Here is a 25,922-nt window from a genome sequence, read left to right on the forward strand (position 1 = left end):
ATCACACCTCAGTGTGACTGGAGGCACTCCCCCACCCTGCTGGGGCATCACACCCCAGCCCTGTCTTAGCGGGGCACACATCTGGCGCCAAGGAGGGCCCACAGCAGGTGAGTGAGGCACAGAGAGGGCAGCGTGGGGGAGCTGGGCAGGCTGGGGCCACCTGTGCCCATGCTGTTCGGAGAGACAAGGATTGTTCTCGGGCCCGGCCTTCTGGGTGATTATGAATTAATTATGAAGGCATACATGTCACAGTGGGTGGCCGGACTCCTCTCATCACTGTTCACCTACCTACTCACTTTAAACAGAGGCCTGACCATATTTCCCCCTTAACAATGAGCCTTTTGAACCATCTGCTCCTTCTGGGATAGTCGGCCCTGTGATCTGGCCTTGCCCCAATCAGTGGCATGAACGAGGGCAAAGGACAGCTGCCCCAGAGGGAGGGAGGTGTTGGCTCGACAGACCTGCCGGTTTATCAGCTATATATATATATTATACACATAATATACATATACACACACACATACAATTTCAAGATTTATTTATTTGAGAGAGAGTGCGAGTTGGGGAGGGGCAGAGGGAGAGAATCTCAAACTCCCTGCTGAGCGTGGACCCCATGCAGGGCTCTGTCTGGATCACGACCTGAGCTGAAATCAAGAGTCAGATGCTCAACTGACTGAGCCACCCAGGTGCCCCATGTCAGTTATATTGTAAGAGCTGTGGCCAGATTATCTTCCTGAAAGGCTCTATCAACTCACATTACCTTTTCCCCACACATTCACCAGCATAAGGCACTAATGCCCTAATGTTTGTGCCAAACCAACAGGCAAGAAGTAATACCTCGTCCCTTTTGTTGGCTTTCACTGGGTCCCTAACGCGCTAAGAAGACTGTGCATTCATTAGCCCCTTGACTTCCTTTTCTGTGTTCTCTCTTGAGATCTTTACTCATTTCCCCTCTCAACTGCTGTCCTTTACTTAATATATAAGAACTTCTTACGTGTCAAGGACCCTTCCGCCTCTCTCACCACCTCTAGCTGCTGGGGCAGGTGCGTGGGTCAGCGCTGCGGTGGCCCCGGCCAGCGTCGGCCCTCACGTCTGCCACACCTTCCCCGCTTGTACTTCTCCAAAATGCTTGTCCATGTTGTACTGGGCTTGTTCCTGGGTGGTGTTTCTCCCACTCTTGACATCTGTCCCTCCACCACGCTTCTCTTCAGTGGTTATGGGGCAAGGAATGGAAACTTGTGAGCCAGACGTTAAGACCTCGAGCCTCCTGCTGGCAGACCTCTCAGGCCTTCTCCACCGCAGCTGTGCTGAAGGACCGTGTGGGCTGGACAGTCCTGCTGAAGCAGCCCCAGACCTGCAGCTACAGGGCCCCACTAGGTGAGGGAAAGTGAGGGGAAGGGGCATGGGACACAGTTTCCAGCTGGTCCTGGGATGAGGGTTGCAGACAGCACAGTAAATGTGCCCTCTAAGCGCACAGCGTGCAGGTAGCTGGGTCGTCTTGAGGAGAGCTAGCCTCCTGGCCTGCACGTTTAAGACAAAAGCCTACAGACAGAAATTCTGGCAGCACCAGGCAGCCTGCAGGTGTTAGGAGCAGGGGCGATACGTCATGGCTCAGGCACTGAGTGCACTAAAAACTCCCAGATAACACGACGTCGTATGTGAGAGCATGTGGACAGGCATGTGGCATGTGCGTACCTACAAGCTTACCTATTCCCGTAGACACCGACCGCTCGGCCGCCTGCCCCAGCCCTGTGTGGGATGCCCTGCAAGCATCTGGAGGCTGCAGGGCTGTGTGCCCCTGGAGCTGGCATGCCCACCCCAGGAAGGGCCGCCTGCCTCCAGGATCCCAGCACCCAAGGCCTCAAGCCTCCTAGACTCTACCCACGCTGTCCACTGGTGGCCTCCCGTCCTGCCCAGCCCTTGGTGGCCTTGTATGTGCACATCTGGCGCCTGTTGCCCCATCCCTGGACCACTAGAGACCAGGAGCCACCCAGGTAGCGGGCCCAGCTATGCCCAGCAGCAGCTTTTTCACTGGGCCCATCTGGAAAAGGGTGGCCAGCTGGTCCCACGTCACTTCCTGGCATCCTGCGGCAGCCATACTGCTGACCAGACGCAGAGAGTGGCCTGAGGGGTGGGTGGCCCTCTGCTTGGTGCCTGGGGGTCTCTGTTCTCACCTCCTGACCCTTCTCGACCGTTTTCCAGGAGCACACTCCTCTGCCCCCTGCGGCTATCTCAAGAACCTGCTTTTCTCCATCCCCGCCGCTGCCAGACCCTCTCATGGAGCGTGCCCTTGGCAGGGGAGGTCTAGAGGCCCCACCCAGCCCTCTCTGTCCAGGCAGCCATGGCAGCAACCTTGGACCAGCAGGCCCCAAAGTTTCTGGGCCCAGGGAGGTAGTGGACGGTGCTGAGAGGAGAGCCAGGCGGTGGCCGCAGCGGAGGGTCAGGTTTAATGGTCACTCTAAGGGATATCGTACATCATTCAGAGCCCAGCACATGCCCTTGCTCCTCCCTTAGCTGAGGGCAGAGCCAGGTGTCCTCACACCCAGGCTCTGCGGAGGGGGGCCTGCCCCCAAGCCCCAGCTATGTACAAGAGCCAGCCCCACTGGGCCCCAGAGTCCACCGCTGCTCAGCGCCGCTGCGGGGTCCAGGCACCCACTGCCGTGTGCGGCGGGGTTCCCACCCACCGGGGCCCAGCCCCGGCCTGCCCCTGCTGAACCCTTTGCACTGGGAGAGGGCTCCAGACCGAGGCTGGCAAAAGCCGAACTGCACCGCAGCATCAGGGGGCCGGGCGGCTGCTGGAGGACGGGGAGCGGGCAGGGCGCTGCTCAACCCAGAGCCTCCTTTGAGAGAAGGGGAGGCGTGTCCCCTCCACGGCTGCCCAGACACCCCTGCTGGGCCGGTGCGGCTGAGGTCAGAGGAAGCAGGGGTGGCAAGAGGGTACAAGCACAGACCATCAGGGCCTCGGCCAGGGCCAGAGCCAGGCCGGACAGCCGGGCAACACTGCCCCACAGACGGGCCGCCCTGGTGCTGGTGATCAAATAGGGCAGGGCTGGGGGGCTGGGGGCAGAGAAGATCCTGAACACACACTGGGCTGGGTTGTCTACACCGTAACTGGTAACATAGCACTTAACTATTCAACTAATAATGCTGCTTCCCTTTGAACTGTTTCGGGGCTGTGAAAATTGCACTTATTTCTAGGAACCTGCAGAGAGGAGCCGCCCCAGCGCTGCAGCCTCTGGGCAAGGCCTAGGCCCCATCAGCGCCTGGGTGCCGAGCACCCCCGGCCACGTGGGGTGAGGCTCGTCCCGGGCCGCAGGGGCTACGACCTCAGTGGCCTGGGGTGCGGTGAGGGCCAGACCCCCAGGAGGGAACCTGAGCAACATCTGAGGGTGCCCTGAAACGGCCGTGAAGACTGGGACCCACGCGGTCCTGGGCCACACACAAGGGGCCCAGCCCCAGCCGCTGGTCCACGGAAGCAGCCGGGTGGCGGCCCTCAGAGAACATCCTCAAAGTCCAGCAGCTTCGAGTGCTGACGGCTCTTCCACAGGCGGTAGAGCCGGAAGTCAAAGTAGGTCTCGATCATCTGCTTCCCTGGGGCACAGAAGAAAGGCCGGGGTTCAGGCCTCAGCCCCTGGACCCCACCCCTTAGGCTGGGAACCAGCCTGGCAAGCTCACCTTGGGCCGACAACTCCAGCGGGGACTCAAAGGTGACCCTGTAAGGGGTCATGAGGGTCCTGAGGTTCTGGAACAGCTGAAAGGGCAGGGCGGGGCCGTGAGTTCAGGGCAGGGGAAGGGAGGGGATGGGGGAGGAGGGGGGGGTAGCAGAAACCCCCCATCGTTGACTGGGCTCAAGCACAGGTGGCTTCTGAGGGGTTGAAGGAAGAGAGGAGCGTAGAAAAATGAGACGTTGTCAACGCTTTTAGTGGGTCGGGGGTTTCCAGAAGCCTGGGGCAGGGTTTTGGGGTCCCTGTACCTTCTCCCCGTTGGGGTTCCCCAGAATGTAGCAGCCCATGATGTGGATGACGTTCGGCTCTGGGTTCACTTTGCTCATCAAGCGGCTCAAGCGCTTCCAGAAGCTGGTGGGGGAGGGCTGGGTCACAGGTAGCCTCCAGCCCAGGCCCCCACGTGTGAGGAGGGGCAGGCCAGCGTCCAGGACCCGGCTCCAGAGACAGGAGCATCCCGGGGAGGGGCTGCAGGGATGGGGTGTGCAGACGGACGCTGCCTCTAACTCCCCTATCCAGCCTCCGCAGGCAGCCCTGCCCACTCACTGGATCATGTCCTCCTCCTTCTCCACTTTGGCAAAGGTGGCCACCTTGTTCTTGAGCAGGTACAAGTGTCCTGGGCCGCCCTGTCAGAGACTGTAGTTGGCCACATGGGGCGTACACAGAGGGCGTCCATGCACTGCCCCCATCACACAGACACGTGGTCATTCACACATGCGCACGGAGGCCGCACATTCTCAACTGATACCCCGCTCCATGCCCCAGCAGGAAGGGGCTGAGCCCTACCTGGCAGAAAATCAGCATCTTCCAGATCTTGGCCCCCTTGTGGTAGATGTTCAGCTTTTTCTCTATTTCCTCTAGGGAGGGAGGAGGGTGAGCTGTCCCCTGGTGCCCCCCACCCCCGCCATGGCCTGTAGGTAAACCCCCACACCCAGGATCAGAAGACAGTGGGGTTGGAGGGCACATACCCAGAATGTCCTCAAAAGTCGCGTGCTCGTGATCCTGAAACAGACACAGGCCACACTCTGGTCAGAGCCCCTCAGGCAGCAGCCCCACCCAGCACCGGGGGCTGGGGGAGAGACTCACATAGAGGATGGGGATGATGGACGGGTCGTCCCTGCGGATGATAGTCGGGATGTACTCAGCTTTGGGCACCTTGGAGGAGATGAGCTGCAGACGGCACAGGGAGCTGCTCAGGGCCCAGCCGCCTTGGAGCCCGTGGGCAGTGGGAGGCCCCGTGAGGTTGCCCCCCGCTGCTGGGCAGCCTGTGATGGCTGCATCATTTCCAGGTAGAGCCAGTTGGGCTCCTGGAGGAAGAAGGACCCCGCCCCCGCCAGCCCAGAACCGGCTAGAACAGGAATAGCGTAAAGACACCCGACCTCACCATGACCTTGGGGGGCACAAAGCCCGCGGTGTCGCAGGCCACTGCCTCCAGCCCCTTCTCGGTCTCCCAGTCCAGATCCTCGAAGGCCTCACCCAGGGTGCAGTGTGAGCTCTGCAGGTCACTACCTGAGGGGCAGGATGGGTCACCAGGGCCGGGGGCGACCAGCAGCACTTCCAGTCCCAGCTGTTACCCGCAGACACGAGTGGTGGAAACCGCAGTAAAGACTCCCGGAAGGTCCTCCAGGCCAGCGAGAAAACCAGGGTGGGGGACAGCGGCCAACAGAGGCCACCACCAGCCTGGCGAGACCGGCCGCTGCCCCCACCCCCAAGCTGCTGCACTGTGGACGCCCGCACCATGCCAGGAGGGCCAGGCCAGCGGGGGCCCGGAGCCAGCAGCAGGGCAGGGCAGCCCCCGGCCCCTCCGGTCTCCCGGGGCTGCGGCAGCCCACAGCACCCTGCCCACGAGGTGCCCCCACCTCACAGATGGGTAAACTGAGGCTCAGAGAGCAGAAGCGCAGAAGCCTAGCTGCCCGGGCAGGAGGCCCGCCCTGCGGAGCGCGGGAGCTGGGGGCCTAGGGGAGCCTCTTGGGGCAGGTGGGCCGGCCTGCGCCGGGCACCTACTGTCTCGGGAGTCGTGGGAAGTGTCGGCTTTCATGGGGGTGGGGTCGCTCCAGGACCGGCTGAAGCTCCGCTCGCGCCGCTCGGCGAACGCTGCAGTGAGAGCAAAGCGGCGTCAGCGGCTGGAGCGGGGGCGGGAGGGGCAGAGCCTGAGAGCGGACTCCGGGCCGCGGGGCCCCACGGCCGGGCTGCACCCCACGGCCGGGCTGGCTCCGGGCCGCGCTCGTGGCTGGGCGGGCGGAGGACGTCAGTCCGGGGCGCCGGGGCCGAGTCTGGCGTGCGGGGGCAGGGGCTGGGGACCCGGCCATGTGGCGCAGGGATAGCAGGGGCGCCCGAAGGCGCCAGTGCGGGCGGCGGAGCGAGCGGCCGGCCCAGAGGCACGGCCCGTGCGGAGGGGCCGGGGCGCCAGGAGTTGGGGGCGGGGTTGTGGGTGGGGCCTGGAGCCCGGGGCGGAGCCTGAGGCAGGCGTTCCGTTGCAGGGCTAGGGGCGGGGCCAGAGTCCAGGGTTCCCGGGTGGGGCTGGGGTGGCGGTTAGGGAACGCGGGTCTTTCCGGCGCAGCTAGCAGCCCGCAAAGCCCCAGCCGGCCGAGAGCAGCGCCGCCCACCTGCCCACCCTCCTGCCCTGGGTCTTACTCTGGGCCTTCACCCTCCGGCTGCCGACCATGCGCAGGTGTTTGCGGAAGTTCCTGGGGAAGAAACACGGGGGCTGGTGAGGCTCGCCAGAGTGGGTGGGCGGCGGACCGGTCCCCCATGCTCCCTGCTCCTGGCGCCACCGCCCCGGAGTCGCACCTGACGTTGCCTGAGGCTCTGCCTTCACCTCTTTAGGAAAGAAATGGCTCGCGCGCCCCTGCGCTCCCCCACTCGCTCCCCGCCCACTCAGGCGCAAATCCCACCCAGTCCCTGTCATGCTGACACCTCTCCAGGGCTCCCCTTTGCTGCCAGGACAAAGGCACAGTGGTCAAGCCTTCTCTTGCCGTCGCCCCCATCGCAGGACCACTCCCTTGGTGACTTCCCCCGCCTTCAGGGCTCCACCTCCACTGCCCACCCTTCGTTCCCTCTGGGCCCAGGCACACTCTGAACCCCACCAGCCTCCCTCTCCAAGTGGTCGAGGGCTCCCGCTGCCTGTGCTCGGGGACCAGGGCAGCACGACTGTCTGCACCAGCCTCAGGTCGGTTTGGGGCCTGCAGACACTCCTTCCCCTGCTCTCATGTCTCTGGGCCACCTCAGAGACGGGTCTTCTTTACCCCCAAATGTGTGCCCTACCCAGGTCCAGGGTCCAAGATGGACAAGGTTTCTGGCCACATCTCTGAGGTGGGGCTTGGGGAGGATAAGCCTTGTTGCTGACCCCACAGCTCTGGGGTTCAAGGGGCAGGGAGAGACATGGGTGGGCTAGCTGGCTGGAGTCCCACTGTCAACGTACCCCCAAAACACAGGCCTAGGTGGCCCAGGTTCCATGACCTCTCCTGCCTGCTGCGTCCCCAGAGCAGGGCCAGGCCAGTGGTCGCCACCGCCCTTCCCCCATCAGGTCTGCCAGGGCCCAGTGGGTCCAGGCCAGACCAGCACAGACAAGAGACGGACCCTGGTGGCGAGTGGCTGGCAGGCCCTACCTCTGGATTACAGACGCGGAATCATTCTCCCGTTTCCGGCGCTTCCTCTCCGCGTAGCCCCTGAACACCCTGGGAAACCACCACGAGTCAGCACTGCCCTTGGCCGCAGGTAGGAGGGACCGAGACGTGGGGACAGAGTCGTGAGCACAGGGCCTGGAGGGGCATCCAGGGCGCCGGGCCAGGCAGAAGGCTCCTGGCCTGTCTCACCCTGTCCTCCGCCCTGCTTCTGGCAGGCCCTGCTGTGGCCTTGGCACTTGCGGGGGTGCACTCTCCCTCACACTCAAGGCCCAGGTCCCTGGCCTGCCCAAGCCTATCTGGGGGTAGGAGGGTCTCCCAGGGACAACCACCGTGCTCTTAAGCTCCAGGTCCCACAGGGTACTTACGAGATGCTGGAGGTACGGCGGGACGGGGCAGCGTGGGAAAGAAGACATAGTGAGCCACGACCCCGGCAGCCCCCTGAGTTCCCTGTTACTGCCCTTGTCATCGACTCCAGGGGCCCCTCACTCATACTCCGGGCACTAGCTATGCTGTGGGAAGCCCACGAGAGGGCCGTGGCTGCGGAGGTCACGGGCTCATGCTACCAGGTGCTGTGACGTGGTCATTTCTGCCGGGTCTGGGCCTGGTGGCAAAGGTGGCAGCCCCCAGCCAGCCTGGGGGCAGTGCTGGGCTCCCCAGAGCAGCATCGGGGGAGGAGCTTCCTCAGTGTGGGGGGCACTGCAGCAAAGGGTGCCTCTCTGAAAGGAACTCCGTGTCCGAAAACCCAGGTACATGTCCCAGACAGAAAAGAGCCGGCCCCGCAGGGGACTCCTGAGGTGTGGTCCCTCAAGGTGCACACAGGGTACAAGTCCACTGCTGTCTGGGAGCTGAGATGAGGCAGTGGCCTAGGAGAACCACCCCCACGGGTGACTGCGTCAGCTGCAGCCCTGGGCGGGGTCCCCAGAGGACCATCAAAGACAGGGGAGGGCCAGGAGAGCAGAGGGCAGGGCAGTGCGGAGGGAGGGGTGGTAAAGGGATGGGGCGTGGGAGGGGCAGTGGGAGGCTGGGGTCGGAGAGTAGCCAGCCCTGCTTTCCCTGAGACTGAGGTCACATCTGGCAGCCATGGGGGGACATGGGCGCGTGGGGCTGCTCGGAAACAGTCACGCAGGTGGCCCAGCAGGAGGGAGAGGGTCCAGCAGTACTTCCTGAGCACCAAGAAGAGCCCCTGGCCAGGCCCCACGCCGTGGGCACATATCAGGTACACGACTCACGCTTGCATAGTTGTGGTTGCTGTCTGGAAACTGAAGAGGTTTTCCTTGGGGAACCAGGTTCGGATGGGGGTATCATCTGCAAGACAGAAGTGGCAAGGGTGGCTTGGGGCTTCCTAAAGCCTTTACTTCCACCTGCCAGGGAAGGCGATGCTTCTGCCAAAGCCAGTGGAGGAAGAGCTCCAGGGTGCCCTAACCCTCTCCCAGGTGGGCGGACCCTGGCATGGGGCTCTAAGGTAGCATGTGCCTGCTCAGCTGCTCACGCCGAGACGACTCAGCAGCTTCGTGACAGTCGGTCTTTGCCCAGCTCTCCCTGGGGCTGCCTACAGTGGAAGAACATTCCTTTGAAAGCACAGCCTGTGTCCAGGGGGCCCAGAGAAAGGACTCACTTTGTCTCTCTTTGGAGAGGAGGAACAGGGCAGGGGCAATGGCTGCAGCCTTTCCTGGGGGCTCTGGGGCCTTCTCTGCAGCCTGCACATTCCATTCCCTTGCACCGTTCCAGGAGGGTGAGGTGGAGGCCCTCCCCCAGCGTGGAGACTGTCTTGCTGAGGGCTGCCCCTTCTCAGGACCCCTACAGTTCCCAGATGGGGTGGATGAAAGTTTGCTCTACTTTCTCACCCTGACCCCTGCCCCAACCCCTAGGCTGTGTCCATCAGAGAAGCATGAGGTCATGGAGGTGAACTGCCCACACCCCCGGCCTGTGCCCTGATGCCTAGGCAGGTGGCGGACTGGGAAGCCCAGGAGGTATCCTGGGTTGATGTGGGGGCTCGGCTAGTTAGCACTCTTGCTTTTCAGGATGTGACCTCAGAGCCAGGAGGCATGGGGCTGCTCAAGTGTCTTCTAGACACAGTAAGCCTCCAGGGCTCACCAGCCACTCACACAGCTCAGCAATCCTAGGAGGCACCCAATACCTGGCCAGGCCCCAGACAGCTTCCTGAGGTTACTGGGAACTTCATTTGTTGGGACCCAGGGCAGGGACTATTCCCCAGGCTCCCCAAAGGCAGCCTGATTTTCTAATTAAGCCACGTTTTCTGTGTGCTCAATCAAGATGCTCCTAATCCCCCTCCTCCAGGAAGTACTCCTTGATTGACTCGGTGCTGCCGGGCACCTACACACCCTCCACCTGTCCAAGCCTCATAGTGGTGGTTGCCAGCAAACCCCAGCATCAGCTCCCTGCCCCCGAGCCTGCCCTCACCAGACACACGATCAACACTGTACATCCTCTCCAGCTTCTTGCGGCGGCTCGTGGCCTCAGGCAGAGGCGGCTGGTCCAGCCCAAAGGCCCGAGGGGAGGGGCTGGGACCGGGGGCCAGCTGGGCGCATCCTGGACATTCCTTGGAGCCCTGGCGGCTGCCTGCCCAGCTCTGGCAGGGCCTGCTGACGTCCTCACGGCTGCCCCCCGGGCTGGCACGCAGGGGCTGGCTGTGGTGGTGGTGGGGGTGCCGTTCCCGCTGCCGCCGCCCCTTCACCACGGCCAGCTCAATGGCCTCGGCCTCTGGGCTGGGGAGCAGGGCCGGCTCCCCGGAGATGGTGTACACACGGGGCTGGGGGCCCTCACCGGCCGGCTTCCCGCCGACAGCCTCCTCTGAGAGGCTGCCCTCGTAGCGGCCATTGGAGACGAGGGAGAGGCGACGCTTGTTCTGGGGGGCTGGCTGCATCTCGGGGGACCCGTCGTGGCCAGAGTAGGCGTCAGCCAGCAGGTGGTCTGGGGGAGAGGCACCAGGTGAACTGCAGCCCTCTGGCCCTGCCCTCCCATTCTCCTGGTGCGGTGAGGGCAGAGGACACCCAGTGAGTGCCTGGCCTGGATGGGGGAGGCTGGAGCTGCCCTCCAGCCCCAGGGACCAAACGCTAAGCCCCTGCTATCTTCGGAAAAGGTGTTTGCGAGCTGCGCACTCCTCTTAGACTAGGCTCCCACCCTCCTCCTACCGGGGCCCCAAGCCCTGGGTGTGTGTGCGTGGGGGTGACAGGCTACACTACCTGCGGTTGATGGTGGGGGACGGACGGGAATAAACAGGCCACCTCCCAGCCTGCCACTGCACCCGTGTGCCCAGTGCCAACTTCTCCCCTCCCCCCCACCAGCTGGCCCCAAGAGACAGCGGTGCCAACCCTGGGGGTGCCAGGAGGCCTGTTGCCATGCCAACGGCCCAGGCTGGGTGGGTGCCATGGTGATGAGTGACTCTGAGCTCCTCCTGGGGCTCTGGGCCAGGGAGGGCAGGGGGCGTGAGGAAGCCAGCCCAGCAGCTCACAGCCCACGGGCTGGGCCAGGCCTGGGGCAGGGGACAGCAGCCCTACGTCGTGGGGGTGGGGTGGGGCTGCGGACCAACCCTGTCCTGGCACCTCTTCGAATGCCCCTACCTGCACCGTTCCGATTCTCAGGGTGACTCTGGGACAGGTACTCGCCAAATGCTCGGGCTGCTCTGAAGGGTGGACAGCGGGGTGCGCTTTCAGTGCACCCAGGCCACTCTGGACTCTCTCCAAAAGGGAGCCTGGGGTCCCCACCCCCACACAGGCCTCGGGCACCAGCAAGGGGAGGGTCGGGGTCACTCACGGCAGACCGTGCCGTCCCACCCCCAGAAAACCCAGGGCTGGCAGGTCGCAGTTCCAGGGACCCTCGGGTCCCAGTGCAACGTGGCCGGGGCCCGGGTCTGCTTTCTGTCCAGCCCCCGTCACTGTGTGTGTGTGGGGGGCGGGGGGGTCGTGAGGTCGGCATCTCCCCCACAGCTGTCTCCGGGAGGGGAGCCGCGCCGAGGTGGCGGTGCGAGTGGGGGAGGGAGGCGCGGCGAGAAGCCCCGCCACGGGGGAGGGGGCCGGGCGCGGGGGAGACGCCGCGGGGGCCGGGGGCGGGCGTTGAGCCCCGGCCGGCCCGCCGCACTCACCGCACTTTGGCCGCCACCGAGGACATGGCCTCGCTCCTCAGCGCCCTCCTCCGGGAGGCGGCGGCGCCCATGGTCGCGGCGGCGGCGGCGCATCCCCCGGCCTCAGAGCGCGCCCCGCGCCCGCCGCCTCCGCCGGGGTAGCCACGCCGCGCCGGGGCTCCGGCTCGGGCCCGGGCCCCGCATGGCCGCGCTGGGCCGTCCGCGAGTCCCGCCGCACCGGGAGAGCGCGGCCGGGGCCGGGGGCGGCGGCTCCGCCCACCGCGACGTCATGGATGGGGCGGGGCCGGGGCTCCGCCCACCGCGACGTCACGCCTGGAGGTGGCCGCCCATGACGTCGGAGCCTGGCGGGGTCGTCCGGAGGGGACTGGGGCGGTGGCCCCGCCCACCGTGCAGGCGCTGGGGAGGGGGACGCTGAGAAACAGGCTGGCGGTCACTTGACTGCAAGGTCCTAGGCCCTCGGGTCAGGGGTCTCCCTGCCCCTTGGAGACCTGCAGGGGCTGCGGACCCCAAAGACGCAGGGCCGGAGTTGTCCCTCCTTTTATACAAAAGGGCTCCCTGGCGCTATTTAATGATCCGAGACAGTGTGGGCGGCATGCGACCTAGGAGAGCAGCCCGTGTACTGCGGGGGAAGATGCCTGAGAGATCAGCAGTGGGCTCCCTCTTGGTTCGGGGCACCCCAGCTCCATGCGGACCCTGGGTGTCCTGCCTGCCTGGTCAGTTGTTGCACCGGGGTGCCTGCGGCCCCCACATGGTGACTTCGGAGGACAGCAGGTGATGCCACACCCAGTCCGGACTCAGGGATGTGCCCCCACCCCCCAACCCCACGGTGGACCAGTGATGGGGGCCGCGGCTGCTCCCTGGCTCCGGTCAGGCCCATCGTGTTGCTCTCTGCCACAAGGACCTTGGCAAGGGACATGTCCACACACAGTCAGATCTACCTTTATTGACACATCAAGCAGGTGCACCAGGGGCTCCGACAGGTCTCCGAGGCCTCCGGGAGCCCCGCGGGGGCGGACACAGCCCCTGGGACTGTGGTGCACAGAGGGTGCCAGGACCGAGAGCCCCACCAGAAGCTGCCAGTGCAGACGGGCAGAGGCACCCAGCGCAGCTTGGGCTCCAGCACAAGAGAAGCTGGACTCAGTGGCTCACGGGCCCTAGGCCCCAGCCGGTCTTCCTCACGGGCTGGGAAGAGCCCCAGGAGCTGTAGGAGCCAGGGTCTCTGAGGGAGGCCCACAGCAGATGCTGCTCTAGGGTGCATCTGAGTGGAGACCTCTACCCATCCTGGTCAGAGTGCTAGGGGTAGGAGTCCGGGGGCAGTCCTGGGAAGCCAGACTGGGGCTCCGATGCCGAAGCGAGGACTCGTCGTCCTGGAAGCAAACGGCACGTCATGGTGGGGCTGAGCCTGGAGGGCTGACCCTGAGCCAGGTTTCTCTGGCTCTGTGCTGCAGGGCAGCAGAGGGAGGGAGCGGCTGGCCTGCTTGGAGCCCTCAGAGCTGACTCAGCCCAGGGGCACAGGCAGGTCCGGGCAGCTCACCGAGTCCGAGCCCACGTGGGCCGGGGCACTCTGGAAGTCAGCATACGCATCCCTTGGGCCGTCTGGCAGTTCCTCCTCATACTCGGTCTGGTAGTCAGACTCGTCTGGACGGAGGGGAGGGCTGTGTTGGTCCCCTCCTGAGGGCAGGGGCCATGCCACGGTGGTCACCAGGCCCCAGGGCTGCTAGAGGGAGCCTGGTGGCCAGGGCGGCTTGTTGGGCGTGCCAAGGGTTAGAGGGAGACGCTACCAACAGCACCCTCAGCTACGCAGGTGTGTGTCCTGAGCATCCAACTCACCGTCCACCGTGGCCACCTTGGCGGGTTCAATGCGTGACACAATCTCGGCAAGGTCAGTGAAGGAGGCGTTGGGGCAGGTGAGGACCTGGAGGGCCGAGATGGAAGAGACATGTGGCCAAGGCCACAGCTCCTCTGGTCCCCAGACCACAGCCCTTGGCTGCCTGGCCAGGCCCCCAGCGCCTCTCTGCAACCCTCTGTGGTCGTAGCCTGCTGAGGTGCCCAGGCCCCTGGAGTTGGGGCAGGGCGTGGAAGATGAGCAGAGGCCAGAGCAGGCCCCCACCCTCTCCTACCGAGAGCAGCAGAGAGCCAAAGTGGGGCAAAAAGAGGGGGTGCCGGGGCAGAGACCAAGAGATAGCTACCACAGGGCCGCACCCCTGCCCTTGTCTTCTGGCCCCTGGGGGAGTACCAGAGGCCTGAGCAGCTTGGGGGCGGGGCGCCAAAGGACCGCAGGCTGCAGGGAGCCCTGCACCTCTCAGGCCCACTGCGGCAGGCAGAGGACCGGTCCCGGGAGGGAGGGAGGGAGGAGGGGCGCTAGCTCGGGCACTCACATCACATGCCTTCATCTTGCTTGTCCCCTGTCGGTCCTGTAGCATCTTTTCCAGCACACCACTCCGACCCCAGATGTCAAACACTGTCCGCCCATGCTGGTACCCCACTTCCTGCACACACACCAGGAACCCCGGGACCAGGTGTCAGGAGGCCCCACTTCCCAGCTCAGAAGTGAGGGCAGGCACTGCACTGCAGGCCTCCGCACCCCAGCTGCACTCACGCAAATCTCGTTGAACTTGCCGAAGTCCAGAGTGCCGTAGCTATCGATGGGGGGGCGCAGGTACTCACAGTACTCACTGTTCTTCACCATCTCCAGCTGCCGGACGCAGCACACATAGGCCAGGCGTGTCTGGATCTCTGCCATGTTCAACACCTGCTGCCGTCGAAGCATGTGAGCGAGGCTCTGCGGGCCCCCCACGGCTCCAGGGACCCCGTATGGGCACAGCTGCCTGCGTCTCACACCCTGGCCCTTTCCCTCCCCTCTCCCAAGGGGAGACACATCTCTGCTAGGCCTGGGAGGAGGGCAGGTGCCCAGCCAGGGATCCTGGAGATGGATCCTGGAGGGTGGTGGGCCTGTCCCCTTTCCCTAGAGCTGGTCCAGGCAGGATCCCTGGCAAGGACAGTGAGCAAGTGACTGCAGCCCTGTTGGCCTTGGAGCCCGGAATGGGCTACAACCCTCCTCTGCCCACAGAGGCATTTGTGCTGCACCATGTTGCCCATCTTGGGGACAGAAGCCACAGAGGAGCACCTGGCTGCCTGGGCACTGTGCAGAGCTATGCCCCCACCTTGACTTTTGAGGCCAAGGGGTTCCAGCGCTTCCAGAGCAGCCACCACCCAGACAGGGCGTCGCCGTAGTTGGTGAGGTCCGTCTCGTCCTGGCTGCCCACATCAATGGCAATCACCACCTTTGCCCCCATAGACCTGGCCACATCCGCTGGGGAGAAGACAGCCTTGGTCACCACCCAGGACAGGCATGCAGAGCCCCAGGTGGGAGCAGGGCTGGGGGCGGGGCAGGGATAGAGCCTGCAAGGGCCAGAGGGTCTCCTGTCCAGCCTCTCCCTCTGGGCCTGTAGAGGGGCAGCCTAATGCACAGAACTGTCCAACAGGTGACAGGTGTGCCCGAGGGAGGGGCCTCGCCCACAACAACCCCGGCACTTTCTGGCTGTTAGTTCCAACTGTGGGCACAGATGGGACGTAATTGCTCTCAGCTCCTCTGCTTGGCCCTTGTTCTGAGTGCTGCTGAGCTGACAAACAGGGCCATATGCTGGGAGCACACGATGCCCAAGTGTGTGTGCACAAGGGCATGTGTCTGCATGTGCCTGTGCGTGTTCTCTGGGCTCCATAAGCACACTCTGAGGACAACGAGAGTGGAGGTGGGTGCGGGAGGGTGGGGGTGGTACCTGGCAGGTTGTTGATGTAGCCCCCGTCCATCAGCAGGTGTCCGTCTTTGGGGTCGCAGAGGGGAGGCATGTAGCCTGACAGAGACATGCTGGCACGCACATACCTCCACAGGGAGCCTGGGAGAGAGTTGCGGGGTGTGAGGGGGGGCGGTTGTCACCAGAGCCTGCCAAGGGGCAGGAGGGAAGCCTTTCGCTGCCCACAGTGGGTTCCTGCCCTGGACCCTTGGCTCAGAGCCCTGCCCGCATGGGCTCCTGAAGTCTGCACGTCTGGACAGACAGACACACCTCCTGTTCTTCCTCCTTCACAAGGGAGGCTCTCTCCATAGAGGGAGCATGGGGAGGGCCAGAGGCCCAGGGGAGGCCCGGCTGGTTCTGCAGTCTCCCCACATTCTGCTGTGAGCCCCACCATCCCACTCACCTCCAAAGAGACACACGCACTCAGCTCACAAACCACTTTGCCCTGGAAAAGGGCCCTCAGCTGCCACCCACGTACTGGCCTTCTCACGGTCCCCAGCCCAGCAGTCTCCCACCAACTGCTGATCTGAGCCCACAAAACACATGCCCTGCATGTGCCCTTCACCCCGCGCCCCCCAGCCTGAGCGTGCCCTTCGCCCCCCACCCCAACCCGAGTGTGCCCTTCGCCCACCCCGGCCTGAGCGTGCCCTTCGCCCCGTGTCCCCCCAGCCTGAGTGTGCCCTTCACCCCCCACATCCCCCAGGCGTGAGTGTGCCCTTCGCCCTACTCCTCTCCGCTCTTAGTTCACATTGTTATCTCCACCTTTCTGTGTCTAGTTTGGGCTTGTGGGTGCTTCCAGACTCTTGGTTCTGTCCCTACCCGTTTCCCTCACGCTCGTGGCAGGATCCTCTCTGGGTTCAGACCTCCCTGAGCTCCTTGCCTCCTTCGGGTCATCTCGGTGCTTCCTCTGGTTCATGGAGCTTCCAGGTTCTCTGCCTGCCTGCCCCCTGCCCCCCCACCCCGAGCTGGTCCTTCAATACCCTTCCCCTGGGTCACGCTGCCCCAAGCGGGGGTGGGGTGGGGGGCGCTGTGCCCCGTGCATGTCTGAGCCCATATTAAGGGGAACCCAAGGAGGAGGTGCTCACCGTCCGTGTGGACCCGCATTGCGGAGGCCGTGATGTCTGTGGTGATGGTGAAGTAGGGGATCCACAGGTCCTGCAAGGGGACAGCAGGACTCAGAAGGGCCATCCTCCCCCACCGCCAGCCCTTGACCCTGCAGGCCTGGAGGCTCGAGGGGATGAGGGAGGTCCCTGTTTGGGGGGGCACCTCGATCTGCCGGTCCTTGAAGACGCTACAGATGCTGCTGTTAAGGCCGGCCCCCGAGAACATGGACGTGATAGGGTAGGTCAGGTCCAGCACAGTCTTCACCATCGATGTCATGTCCTGAGTGGGCAGGGCACACATGAGACCCGGGCGGAGGATGATCCCATGGGACTCAGCCAGGAACCCAAGTCTGGGAAGGGAGCAGGGACAGAGCACACACATGTGCTTCCTATGAACACAACAAGGGTGTCTGGGAAGCATCCTGAAGGGTCTCTGGGGGGAGCGGATGCCAGGGCGTGAGCAGGAGGGTGGGGAGGTCCTATGAGGGTGCCCGCTGACGCTGGCTCTCACTCAGGACGAAGCTCAGTCAACACCGGTAGGTGAGGGGTCGAGATAGCTCCCTGCTGAGGTCCCCAGCATGCTTGGGGTTGACCCCCATATTCTACCACGGCAGACACTCCATCGGGGCCTGGGAAGGAGTGGCCCTGTTGAGGGCCCTTTCTGCCAAAGCCCCCCAACCCTCTCCCTCTGGAGGGACTGAGGCCCATCCTTCCTCAGTGAAGACGGGGGCCAGGAGCAGGACTCGTGACTGGGCAGGCAGCACTGGCCTTGCCGCAAGAATGCCCGGGTTCAAGGCTGCCTGACTTCTTGAGGGAGAAGGAGAGATCCTCCCTGCCTCTGTGCAGACAGAAGCTGAGATGGAAAAGCCCAGAGCATGGGCCATACAGGAGGCAGGCCCCCCACGGAGGGTGAGCTGCCCCTCAGCGTGCTCACACTGAGATGAACAGAATGAAGACCCCGCCTTGGGACAGGCAGAGAGAACAAGTGCGCTGCTGGGTCAGGGACTCAGGACAGGGTGGCCCCCAGGGTCCTCCACGGTTAGCAAGGCCCTCACTCCTGAAGACACCCCTGTCTAGCACCAGAGTCTGCAGAGCCAAGCCTGGCGGCCCCAACAACCACCACCTCCCTCAGCGTGGCAGGAGGCCAAAGGCTACCCAGGAAAGGCAGGGAAAGAGGACAGTCTGGACAGGACCCACCCCACCGTGCCTTGCAGAGTGGCCTCCCAGCAGACTCCCATGACCCAACGCACACTGAGGACAATGAGGCCATCAGGCCCAACGTTCCGTGGCCATTCCCACACCTGCATCAGACCAGCAGAGATGGGGAAGGGAAATGTCTGCCTGGCCTGTGACCGGACCCTCAGTTGAACTACAGGTAACTAACTTTCCTTCCAATGGCGCTGACCTCCCCATGGTGTCCTCAGTCACCTTTATAAATTAAGACCAGGCACCAACCAGAGCCCATCCCCCAACACTGATGTCCTTACTTGCTCTGTGCTCCTCCTTCCCCCCCCACCCCACAAACCCTGCTCTGAGTCCAGAGCCCTGCAGAGCCACGAGCAGGGGCCAAAGGTCCCAATGTCCTCCTGCTCCCGCAGCACCCCAGGGACCTGGTGCTAAGCTCCAGGGAGGGCAGAGGCCCCTCACCTCAGCCCACTGCTTGGCCCGGATCCGTATCTGGCTGTAGTTCCGCTCCTCGGAGTACAGGGCCCCCATGAAGGCCCCGATGGACGTCCCTCCAACCATGTCCACAGGGATGCCACACTCCGTCAGGGCCCGGATGATGCCGACCTGGGCACAGCCTCTACACCAAGCAGGAGCACAGAGCAGGAGTAAGCACGGTCGCCAGGGACAGGAACCTGCCGTGCGTTGGCAAAAGGCGCCAGAGATGGTCCTCCCAAGCCACCCCTCCTCCTCAGTGCCGGCCTCTTGCATAAGTCACAGAAAACGGGATGCGAAGCTGAACAGGCTTTGCACAGACTCGGGAGGGTGGAAGACACACAGAAGCGGGTCCTGATAAACGCCCTGAGGGCAACACTGCAGGGGGTGGGGGGGACATGACCGAGCCCCCATGGGGACAGGAGAGCCAGCGTCTGACTGAAGCCATCGCCCGGAGCCTCAAACCACCGCTACGATTTTTCATCTGTGATGCCCACAAAGTCTCCAGTCCCAGAGAAGAGGCCATGTGACCACAGCCAGGAGGAAACAAGCAAGAGAGGCGTGAGGAGCCAGGCAACAGGGACACGACACAGGCTCCCCATGACCACGCCCAGCAAGTCCCAGGGCCCAGAAGGGGTAAGCAGCCTGCAGGCCTGCTGGGTGAATGAGGAAGCCAAGCGCCGCACATGTGTACGAGGGACGTGGCTTGGAAAGGAACGGAATTCTGACACAGGCTACTGTGCGGACGAACGTGAGCCCCTTCCGCTGAGTGCAAGAAGCCGGACACAGAAGGACAAGGACTCCCCTCACTTGAGGGACCTGGAGGGGTCAAGCCCACAGACACAGACAGTGGAGAACAGGGGCGGGGGGGTGGGGGTGGGGGCAGAGGTTCAGTTTGGGAAGATGGAACGTTCTGGTGATGAACAGTGATGTTTGCACAACACCATGAATGCACTTAATGCTACCAAATTTTACAGTCAAAAATATTTAAAATGGTATGGCATGCATATTTTAACACTACTAAAAAAGTATTTAATATCACCACAAAAAAACTGAATACTCAGGTATAAGCCTAAAAACAATTTCCAGAAATTAAAGACAAGATTGATATTTGGCACAGAACTGAAAAACTGTAAGACAGGGCCAAACGGCAACTTTAGAAGTGGAGATACGGTGTCTGATGCGAGGAGTGCCATCGGCGGGTTAGGCAGCAGGCCAGGCACACTGAAGAGAGCCCCCTGAACACAGGGCAGAAGAAGATGCTCACTGAGTCACAGGACACCCCAGGATGGCAGCCATGGAGACCGCTCCCCGGAATAGACGTCCGAGCGCCTAGAGGACGCATGGGATCCGGCAGAGGAGCCCAGAAAGAGAAGAAGGGGAGGGGGCAGAGGCAGTACCTGGACAGACAGACAGTGGTCTGGACGGAACTGACCGTCAACTTCAAGCCTCAGATTAAGGGAGCATCATGAACTCCAAGCATCAATCAAAAGAAAGCCATTCCCACATTGCTGGAGACCCGAGACAGAAAGAAACCCGAGCAGCCTGAGAGCAGAAGGCACGCTGCGTCCACGGGAGCAGCGCAGGAGGGCCGGCCTCTCTGTCCTCTGAGGTCACGACACATCTACCACCCACAACTTAGGACAAAAAGAGAGTTTAAGTCAAACAAGTTAAATTACGGAAATAACACAGATAAGAGCAGACATTAAGGAACCAGAAAACAAACACACAAGAAAGAGGACCAACTCGGAGGGAGGGGGTGTCGGGAGTGAGAAAGGGCACATCTGCACGGACGCCCCAGTTAGAACAGTGAGAAGTAAGTGTGAACCTCATGCGTAAGTAGGAAAAATTCAGATAAAATGGACGCGTTCCTGGAACAACATAACTTGCCAAACCTGACATGAGAAAATCTGAATCGTACTATAACCATCAACATAACTGAGCCTTTAATTTTTAAATCTTCACAAAGAAAACTGTATGTCCAGATGGTTTTACTAGTGAACGCTACTGAACATATAAGGAAGAGTAACACAGATCTTACATAAAAATTTCAGAAAATAGGAAAAGAAGAAGCACTTCCCAACTCAATTTTTTTTTTATTTTTAAAGATTTTATTTATTTGACAGAGACACAGTGAGAGAGGGAACACAAGCAGGGGGAGTGGGAGAGGGAGAAGCAGGCTTCCCACTGAGCAGGCAGCCCGATGCGGGGCTCGATCCCAGGACCCTGGGATCATGACCTGACCCACCCAGGCACCCCTTCCCAACTCAATTTTGAAGCCAGCGAACAAACCTACATGCGTTTCAAGAAAGGACAAGCGCACTCAGATTCAAAGGGAGCCCAGCAACATACAAACAGGACAACACACCGTGGGCAAATGAGTCTATCCCCAGAACACAGTGTTAGTTTTTATTTAAAAATCAGTGTAATTCACCACCTTAACAGACACACAGAAACCATTCATGATGCACCCTCAGCAAGCTAAGAATAGAGGGGCACCTCCTCGATCCGACAGAGGCTGCAAACACCTGCCGCCAAGATCACACTCAATGACAGAGGCAAACGCCATCCCTCCCATGGCAACAAGGCAAGAAAAAGAAGAAACAAAAGACGTAAATATATTTTGGAAAGAAAAAGAAAAACTGCCTTTATTCCCAAAAAAAGTAACTTGTACATAGGAAATGCAAAAAAAAAAGCCTATAAAAAAGTCACTAGAATAAGAGAATTTAGCAGGGTTGTAGGACACAGCATCGAGGAACAAACACCGATTGTATTTCTACGTACTGGCAACGACACTTTGAAACTGAAATTTAGAAGATGACATTTACGACAGGAAAAAAAATCTTGTAAGATACTTAGCTGATTCTAAAAAATTTATATAGAAGTGCAAAGCACCTAGAGCAGCCAAAGACAATTTTGAAAAAAACAAAAACAAAACGGAAGGATGTGCAGTGCCTGAAGTCCAGCTTTACCACGAGGCGGCCGGGACAGCGCGGTGGTGCCCAGACACGGTCACACCTGGAGGCATGTGGGTGACACGGCGACCTCAGGGGAAGGGAAGTCTTCAGCCAGAGGTGTGGCTACAAAACAGAGTCTCAAGAAACATTAGGTGGGTCACAGACGTGAATGTGCACAGAGCTTCCAGAAGAAGACAGAATGCCTTTGTGACCTTGGGACAGACAAGGGCGCTCAGAACACCAGAAGCAATAACCATGAAAACGGAAAATCACACTTCATTGAAGTTAAAAACTGTTCCTCAAAGAAATACCATTGAGAAAATGCAAAGTCAAAGATTGAGAGACAAAATTAGCAATAAATATACCTGGCAGAAGACTTGTGTTCAGACTATATAAATAATCCCTCTGAATCAACAATAAAAGACAAACCACCAGTTAAACATGAGCGAGGAACGTGAATGCTACGAAACAGACACAAATGGCCAGGAAGCACATGACATCAACAGGCCCCAGGGACAGGACCCCTGCACACGCATTACAGCAGTTCAGAATCCTGATAATACCAAGGGTTGGCAAAAACGTGGGAGCCTGAACATCAGACATCGCTGGCGGGGGGCACAGAGTGTAAAACGAGCCCCACAAGCAGGTACTTGCCTGAGAGGAAAGAACAGCACACAGATCTGTGCAAGGACAGTCACAGCCATTTTCCCCACAATAACTCAAGTGGCCAGGAGCAGGGTGAGCAGGGTGCGGCAGACGGCGGGACGCACTCCCCAGTACTGCGATGTGGCCTAGCGCACGCAGACCGCCTCACTCAGAGGGCTGTGCGGCCAGACGCGAGCCCGCAAGGAGCAGAGCGAGGCAAGCGAGCAAGACACCTGCATGAATATTCTCAGAGAAAGTCAGCATTACACTTGAGGAACAAAGAGAGAAAACCGTGGAAAAAGCATTCAGACATTAGAAATATTTTTTAAAGGTTTTTTTTTTTTTTAAAGACTTCATTTATTTGTCAGAGAGAGAGCACAAGCAGGGGCAGCAGGCAGAGGGAGAAGCAGACTCCCCCCTGAGCAGGGAGCCCCACGTGGGACTCGATCCCAGGACCCCAGGATCCTGACCTGAGCCAAAGGCAGACGCTTAACCGACTGAGCCACCCAGGCGCCCCAGACATTAGAAATACTTTAGCAGAAGATCTATTTGAGAAAAACCACCTGGAAAGCAGAACAAAAAGAGATGGAAAACAAGGGAGAAGAAAGACAGGAGAGCTTGGGGGCCCATCTCAGATGCCTGACCGAGCGTCAGAAGCTCCAGGAACAGAGGACAGAGCCCAGGGTGGGGGAACATCATAGAACATTCCCCAGGGCTGAAGCTCATGATTTCCAAATTTGGAAGGGCCCCTGGAGCCCACCCAGTGTAGTGGATGGATGGACTGCTCCCAAGGCACATGGCCAAGTCCCTGCAGGCACAGGAACTAAGAGACCCTCCCACAGCTTTCAGAGGGAAAACAGGCCCCACTGGGCGTCCCAACAGGGACTCTGGAAGCTCAAAAGACAACGGCAGCAGCATCCCTTAGAAATTCTCAGGGAAAATTACTTCCAGCTTGGATTCCACACCCAAATCGTCACTGAGGACATTTTCTGCTATGCAGCCTTTTAAAACTTCTACTTCCCAAGGGGCACCTGGGTGGCTCAGTCGTTGAGCGTCTGCCTTCGGCTCAGGTCATGATCCCAGGGTCCTGGGATCAAGCCCCGCATCAGGCTCCCTGCTCTGCGGGAAGCCTGCTTCTCCCTGCTCTGCGGGAAGCCTGCTTCTCCCTCTCCCACTCCCCCTGCTTGTGTTCCCTCTCTCGCTGTGTCTCTCTGTCAAATAAATAAAATCTTAAAACAAAAACAAAAACAAAAACTTTTACTTCCCAAACATCTTCTTTTAAGGAAATGTATACAGCAGGAATGCTACCCAAATCAGGAATGTGTCAGGAAAGAGGGAGGTGTGGAATCCAGAAAAGGAGCTGAACTTGGGAGGGACAAAGGCAGGTCCCAGGATGACAGTGAAGGGAAACTCCAAGACCGTGTCCCAGCAGCCAGACTGGGAAGCAACCAGCAGAGCCCAGGGGTGGTGGGAAGCCTGGGGGGGGGGGTGGCTCCCACTCATGGTGGAGCAGAAGCTGCCCGGGATGGCAGCAAGCACAGACAGGAGGCGGACGCTCCAGGGGCGGTCTGGGCACTAATCCGTGACACCCAGGAAACAGCAAATGGCAGCTGCGAGGAAGGACACACAGCCACACATGTGCAATGAGCCATGTTGTCAGAGAAAGAGACAGGGGGACAACCAGTGGGGCCAGTGTGGGAACCATACTGGGACTGTGAGTGGTGAGGAGGGAGATGGACTGAGAGACAGAAGACAGGGGATGGACGGATGGGCGGACAGATGGACGACAGACGATAGGTAGATGAAGGATGGATGGACAGATAAAAACCAAACAGATAGAATAGGAATGTTACTTGGAAACGCAGATGAGCAGAGAGCTGACAACACGCTGCAGGTGACGGTCCCTGGGATACCTCTGGACTTGGTGTCAGGGCAAGAGGGGCAGAGGACTGCGAGGGGATGGCCACAGGGCTTTTAAACTAAGGATTATTTTGACTAAAACTAAATTTTCATTAAACATGCTGTTGAGCATGCCTACAAACCAGGTCCAAGTCTGGGCCACCTCACTGTCCTAGTCCCACAGAAGTACCCTGGGTCTTGCCTTCAGTCTGTCGACATTAGGCAAGTCACCTGGTTCTCTAGACCCCTTGGCTCGGCTTTCAAGTACAAGCCCAGTGCAAGGAGGATCGCCTCAGACAAATGAGCACAGAGTTCATGCTGCACCACCAGGCCAGGCCACGTCCGGGGGCGATCAGGGGTGGGGGCTGTGTCCACCCACTGTCCTGTCAGTAAGGGCCTCAGGCCAGACTCCAGGCCTCCGAGGTTTCCAGGTGGGGAAGTGCAGAGAGCGGGCTCAGACATGCTCCTCCACACTCTCCTGATCCTTTCTAGACAAGAGGGTCTGGGTCCTTGGCCTCTAGGCTGGACCACATCTCTGACCATGATTCGGCAGGTATGAGCACAGGTCTGGCTCCACAGGCAGGAGACACCTTGGAGAGTGCCCCCTCCAAATGCCACGGCACTCCCAAGGGGCCTCAGTTCTTCCGAGCCCCTCCCTCCTCCTGCTCACTTTGAAAGCGATGCTCTTGGGACACTGGAGGTGCTGAGCCAGGCACCTGCTCCTGGGGAGAGAGGCCAGCACCAGCAGCAGGGCTGGGGGGGCGGGTGGTTGTGCAAAGTGCTCGGGAGGCCCTGCCCAGGGACAGCCCTGAGCCTCACTTGACCGGGGGGTGGGGGCGCGTGAGGGACTCCACCCCACAGTGCACCCCCCAGCCCAGGACCCAGCCCAGATGCCCCGTGCCCGCCTTCCCTCCCTCCGAGGGGCAGGGGTCCAGCACGGACATGGCAGTCCTGCTCTGCCCTCCCACAAGCATCTGGTTCGCCAGCAGAAGGCCTGGGTCTCATCACACCTCCTCACGGTGCACCCGGGCCCCACTTCTGCTCCAGGCACAGATCCCTCTTCAAGTTCAGGAGAAAGGTGGCAAGGGCCAGAGTGACAAACACGGGGTAGCGGTCATTTAAGGAACTCATTAGCCCACCGAACTCAAGAAAGCTGCTCTAGGTCTGCAAGCAGATGAGGCCAGCACTCCGTAAAGTGTGTATTAAAATGGAAAGAAACTCACCCGGAGCCCAGTGGAAAGACTGGCAAAAGGTAAGAACAGAGCTTTCAGAAGAGGCACGAAAGGCTAACGGACAAGCAGACACCTCTAGCAAAGGCTATCAGAACAAGACACAAATCGTCTACTGCCCTGGCCACCGTTAAAACCTGGGACACGGGGCGCCTGGGTGGCTCAGTCGTTGAGCGTCTGCCTTCGGCTCAGGTCATGGTCCCAGGGTCCTGGGATCGAGCCCCGCATCGGGCCCCCTGCTCCGCGGGAGGCCTGCTTCTCCCTCTCCCACTCCCCCTGCTTGTGTTCCCTCTCTCGCTGTGTCTCTCTGTCAAATAAATAAAATCTTTAAAAAAAAATAAAAATAAAATAAAACCTGGCACAGCCTATGGGGAGCACTGCTTGGCAAGGTGCACCCAGGTGCAGAAAACTGCTCGGCCACGCGTGGGGTTGATCTGCGGGGACCGCTCCTAGGACAAGCTCAAAGGCCTCGTCATCAGCACGCACGGGGTGGGGACTCACCTTGCCCCCCCTCCCCCGAGCACCAAGGCAATGGCGTTGCCAGTCAGCACCCGAGCAAGGCGGGAGAAGTCTGAGTGCCGGTCTGGGGGCCTCTGGAAGACTCGCTGGTACATTTCCACCTGAGAGAGGGGCCAGGAGACAGGGAGGCTGGGCCAAGTCCCACACACTGTGGCCTGACCAGGGCGGCTTCCTCTACTCGGGACCCAGAGCCCTCTCCAGGGCACAGCAGGGTCTGATACTGACCCGGGCAGCACCTTGGTGCCCAGGCTTGCCCGGGAGGAAGCTCTTACAGGGCATGTGGGTGAGGGGGCAGTGTGGGCAGCTGGGCTACACACCCACAGACCCAGAAGGAGACCCCAGAGACCCCCAAGGGGAGGCTGCTCCAGGGCATGGGCTATCAGGACACTGTCCACTGAGCTGCGGGGCCAGGCAGGCTGTGGCATGTGGGTAGCCTTTGGGGCGCCCAGCCCCCAAGCCCCAGGGCTGAGGAGGCTCCCCTCCTGGTGACCTCCCCCCCCCCCCCGTCCCCCAACTCTCCTAGGCTCCCTGTGGAGGTACGTGCGTGCCAGCATGTCTGTCAGGCTACATGCCTCCCCTCTGCGACCCCAAAGACGGACACCTGCTCATGGACAGGGGCTACATCCATCTCCCAGGTACCGCTCCCAAAGATCAAGCTCAAGCAAAT

The 25,922-nt window shown here is 60.9% G+C and overlaps 2 protein-coding genes across 8 annotated transcripts in view; both read right to left on the minus strand.

Annotated features, from left to right (window-relative positions):
* Window positions 1-620: 620 nt before the first annotated feature.
* NSMF (NMDA receptor synaptonuclear signaling and neuronal migration factor) lies at window positions 621-11,579 on the minus strand. Of its 4 annotated transcripts, none has more exons than XM_032398843.1 (16): window positions 11,451-11,579; window positions 10,930-10,991; window positions 9,770-10,279; window positions 8,578-8,653; window positions 7,714-7,719; window positions 7,331-7,399; window positions 6,357-6,409; window positions 5,727-5,816; window positions 5,107-5,231; window positions 4,809-4,892; window positions 4,691-4,724; window positions 4,509-4,579; window positions 4,269-4,348; window positions 3,974-4,076; window positions 3,676-3,751; window positions 621-3,591 (listed from the first exon to the last, which is right to left on the minus strand). In XM_032398843.1, the coding sequence occupies exons 1-16, from the start codon at window positions 11,519-11,521 to the stop codon at window positions 3,494-3,496; spliced, it is 1,608 nt and encodes a 535-aa protein (XP_032254734.1). In that variant the 5' UTR covers window positions 11,522-11,579; the 3' UTR covers window positions 621-3,493. The 4 variants fall into 4 exon arrangements, with proteins under 4 accessions (XP_032254734.1, XP_032254732.1, XP_032254735.1 ...); XM_032398841.1 differs by having other exon boundaries at window positions 7,331-7,423; XM_032398844.1 differs by lacking the exon at window positions 7,714-7,719.
* Window positions 11,580-12,014: 435 nt separating this feature from the next.
* Window positions 12,015-25,922, minus strand: part of PNPLA7 (patatin like phospholipase domain containing 7) — a 63,915-nt gene continuing 50,007 nt past the window's right edge. For 3 of the 4 annotated variants that reach the window (XM_032398812.1, XM_032398814.1, XM_032398813.1), the window contains exons 26-36: window positions 25,238-25,356; window positions 17,995-18,151; window positions 16,511-16,627; window positions 16,330-16,399; window positions 15,230-15,346; window positions 14,615-14,763; window positions 14,050-14,202; window positions 13,829-13,939; window positions 13,281-13,365; window positions 12,985-13,088; window positions 12,015-12,817 (exon numbers count right to left, since the gene is read on the minus strand). In XM_032398812.1, coding sequence (XP_032254703.1) covers window positions 12,698-12,817; window positions 12,985-13,088; window positions 13,281-13,365; window positions 13,829-13,939; window positions 14,050-14,202; window positions 14,615-14,763; window positions 15,230-15,346; window positions 16,330-16,399; window positions 16,511-16,627; window positions 17,995-18,151; window positions 25,238-25,356 — 1,302 coding nt within the window. In that variant the 3' untranslated portion in view covers window positions 12,015-12,697. Of the gene's footprint in view, window positions 12,818-12,984; window positions 13,089-13,280; window positions 13,366-13,828; window positions 13,940-14,049; window positions 14,203-14,614; window positions 14,764-15,229; window positions 15,347-16,329; window positions 16,400-16,510; window positions 16,628-17,994; window positions 18,152-25,237; window positions 25,357-25,922 lie in introns of those variants that run through there. The other variant, XM_032398815.1, reaches the window with a different exon arrangement.

The sequence above is a fragment of the Phoca vitulina genome, unplaced genomic scaffold (assembly GCF_004348235.1).
Source record: "Phoca vitulina isolate PV1807 unplaced genomic scaffold, GSC_HSeal_1.0 scaffold121, whole genome shotgun sequence".
Lineage (NCBI taxonomy): Eukaryota > Metazoa > Chordata > Mammalia > Carnivora > Phocidae > Phoca > Phoca vitulina.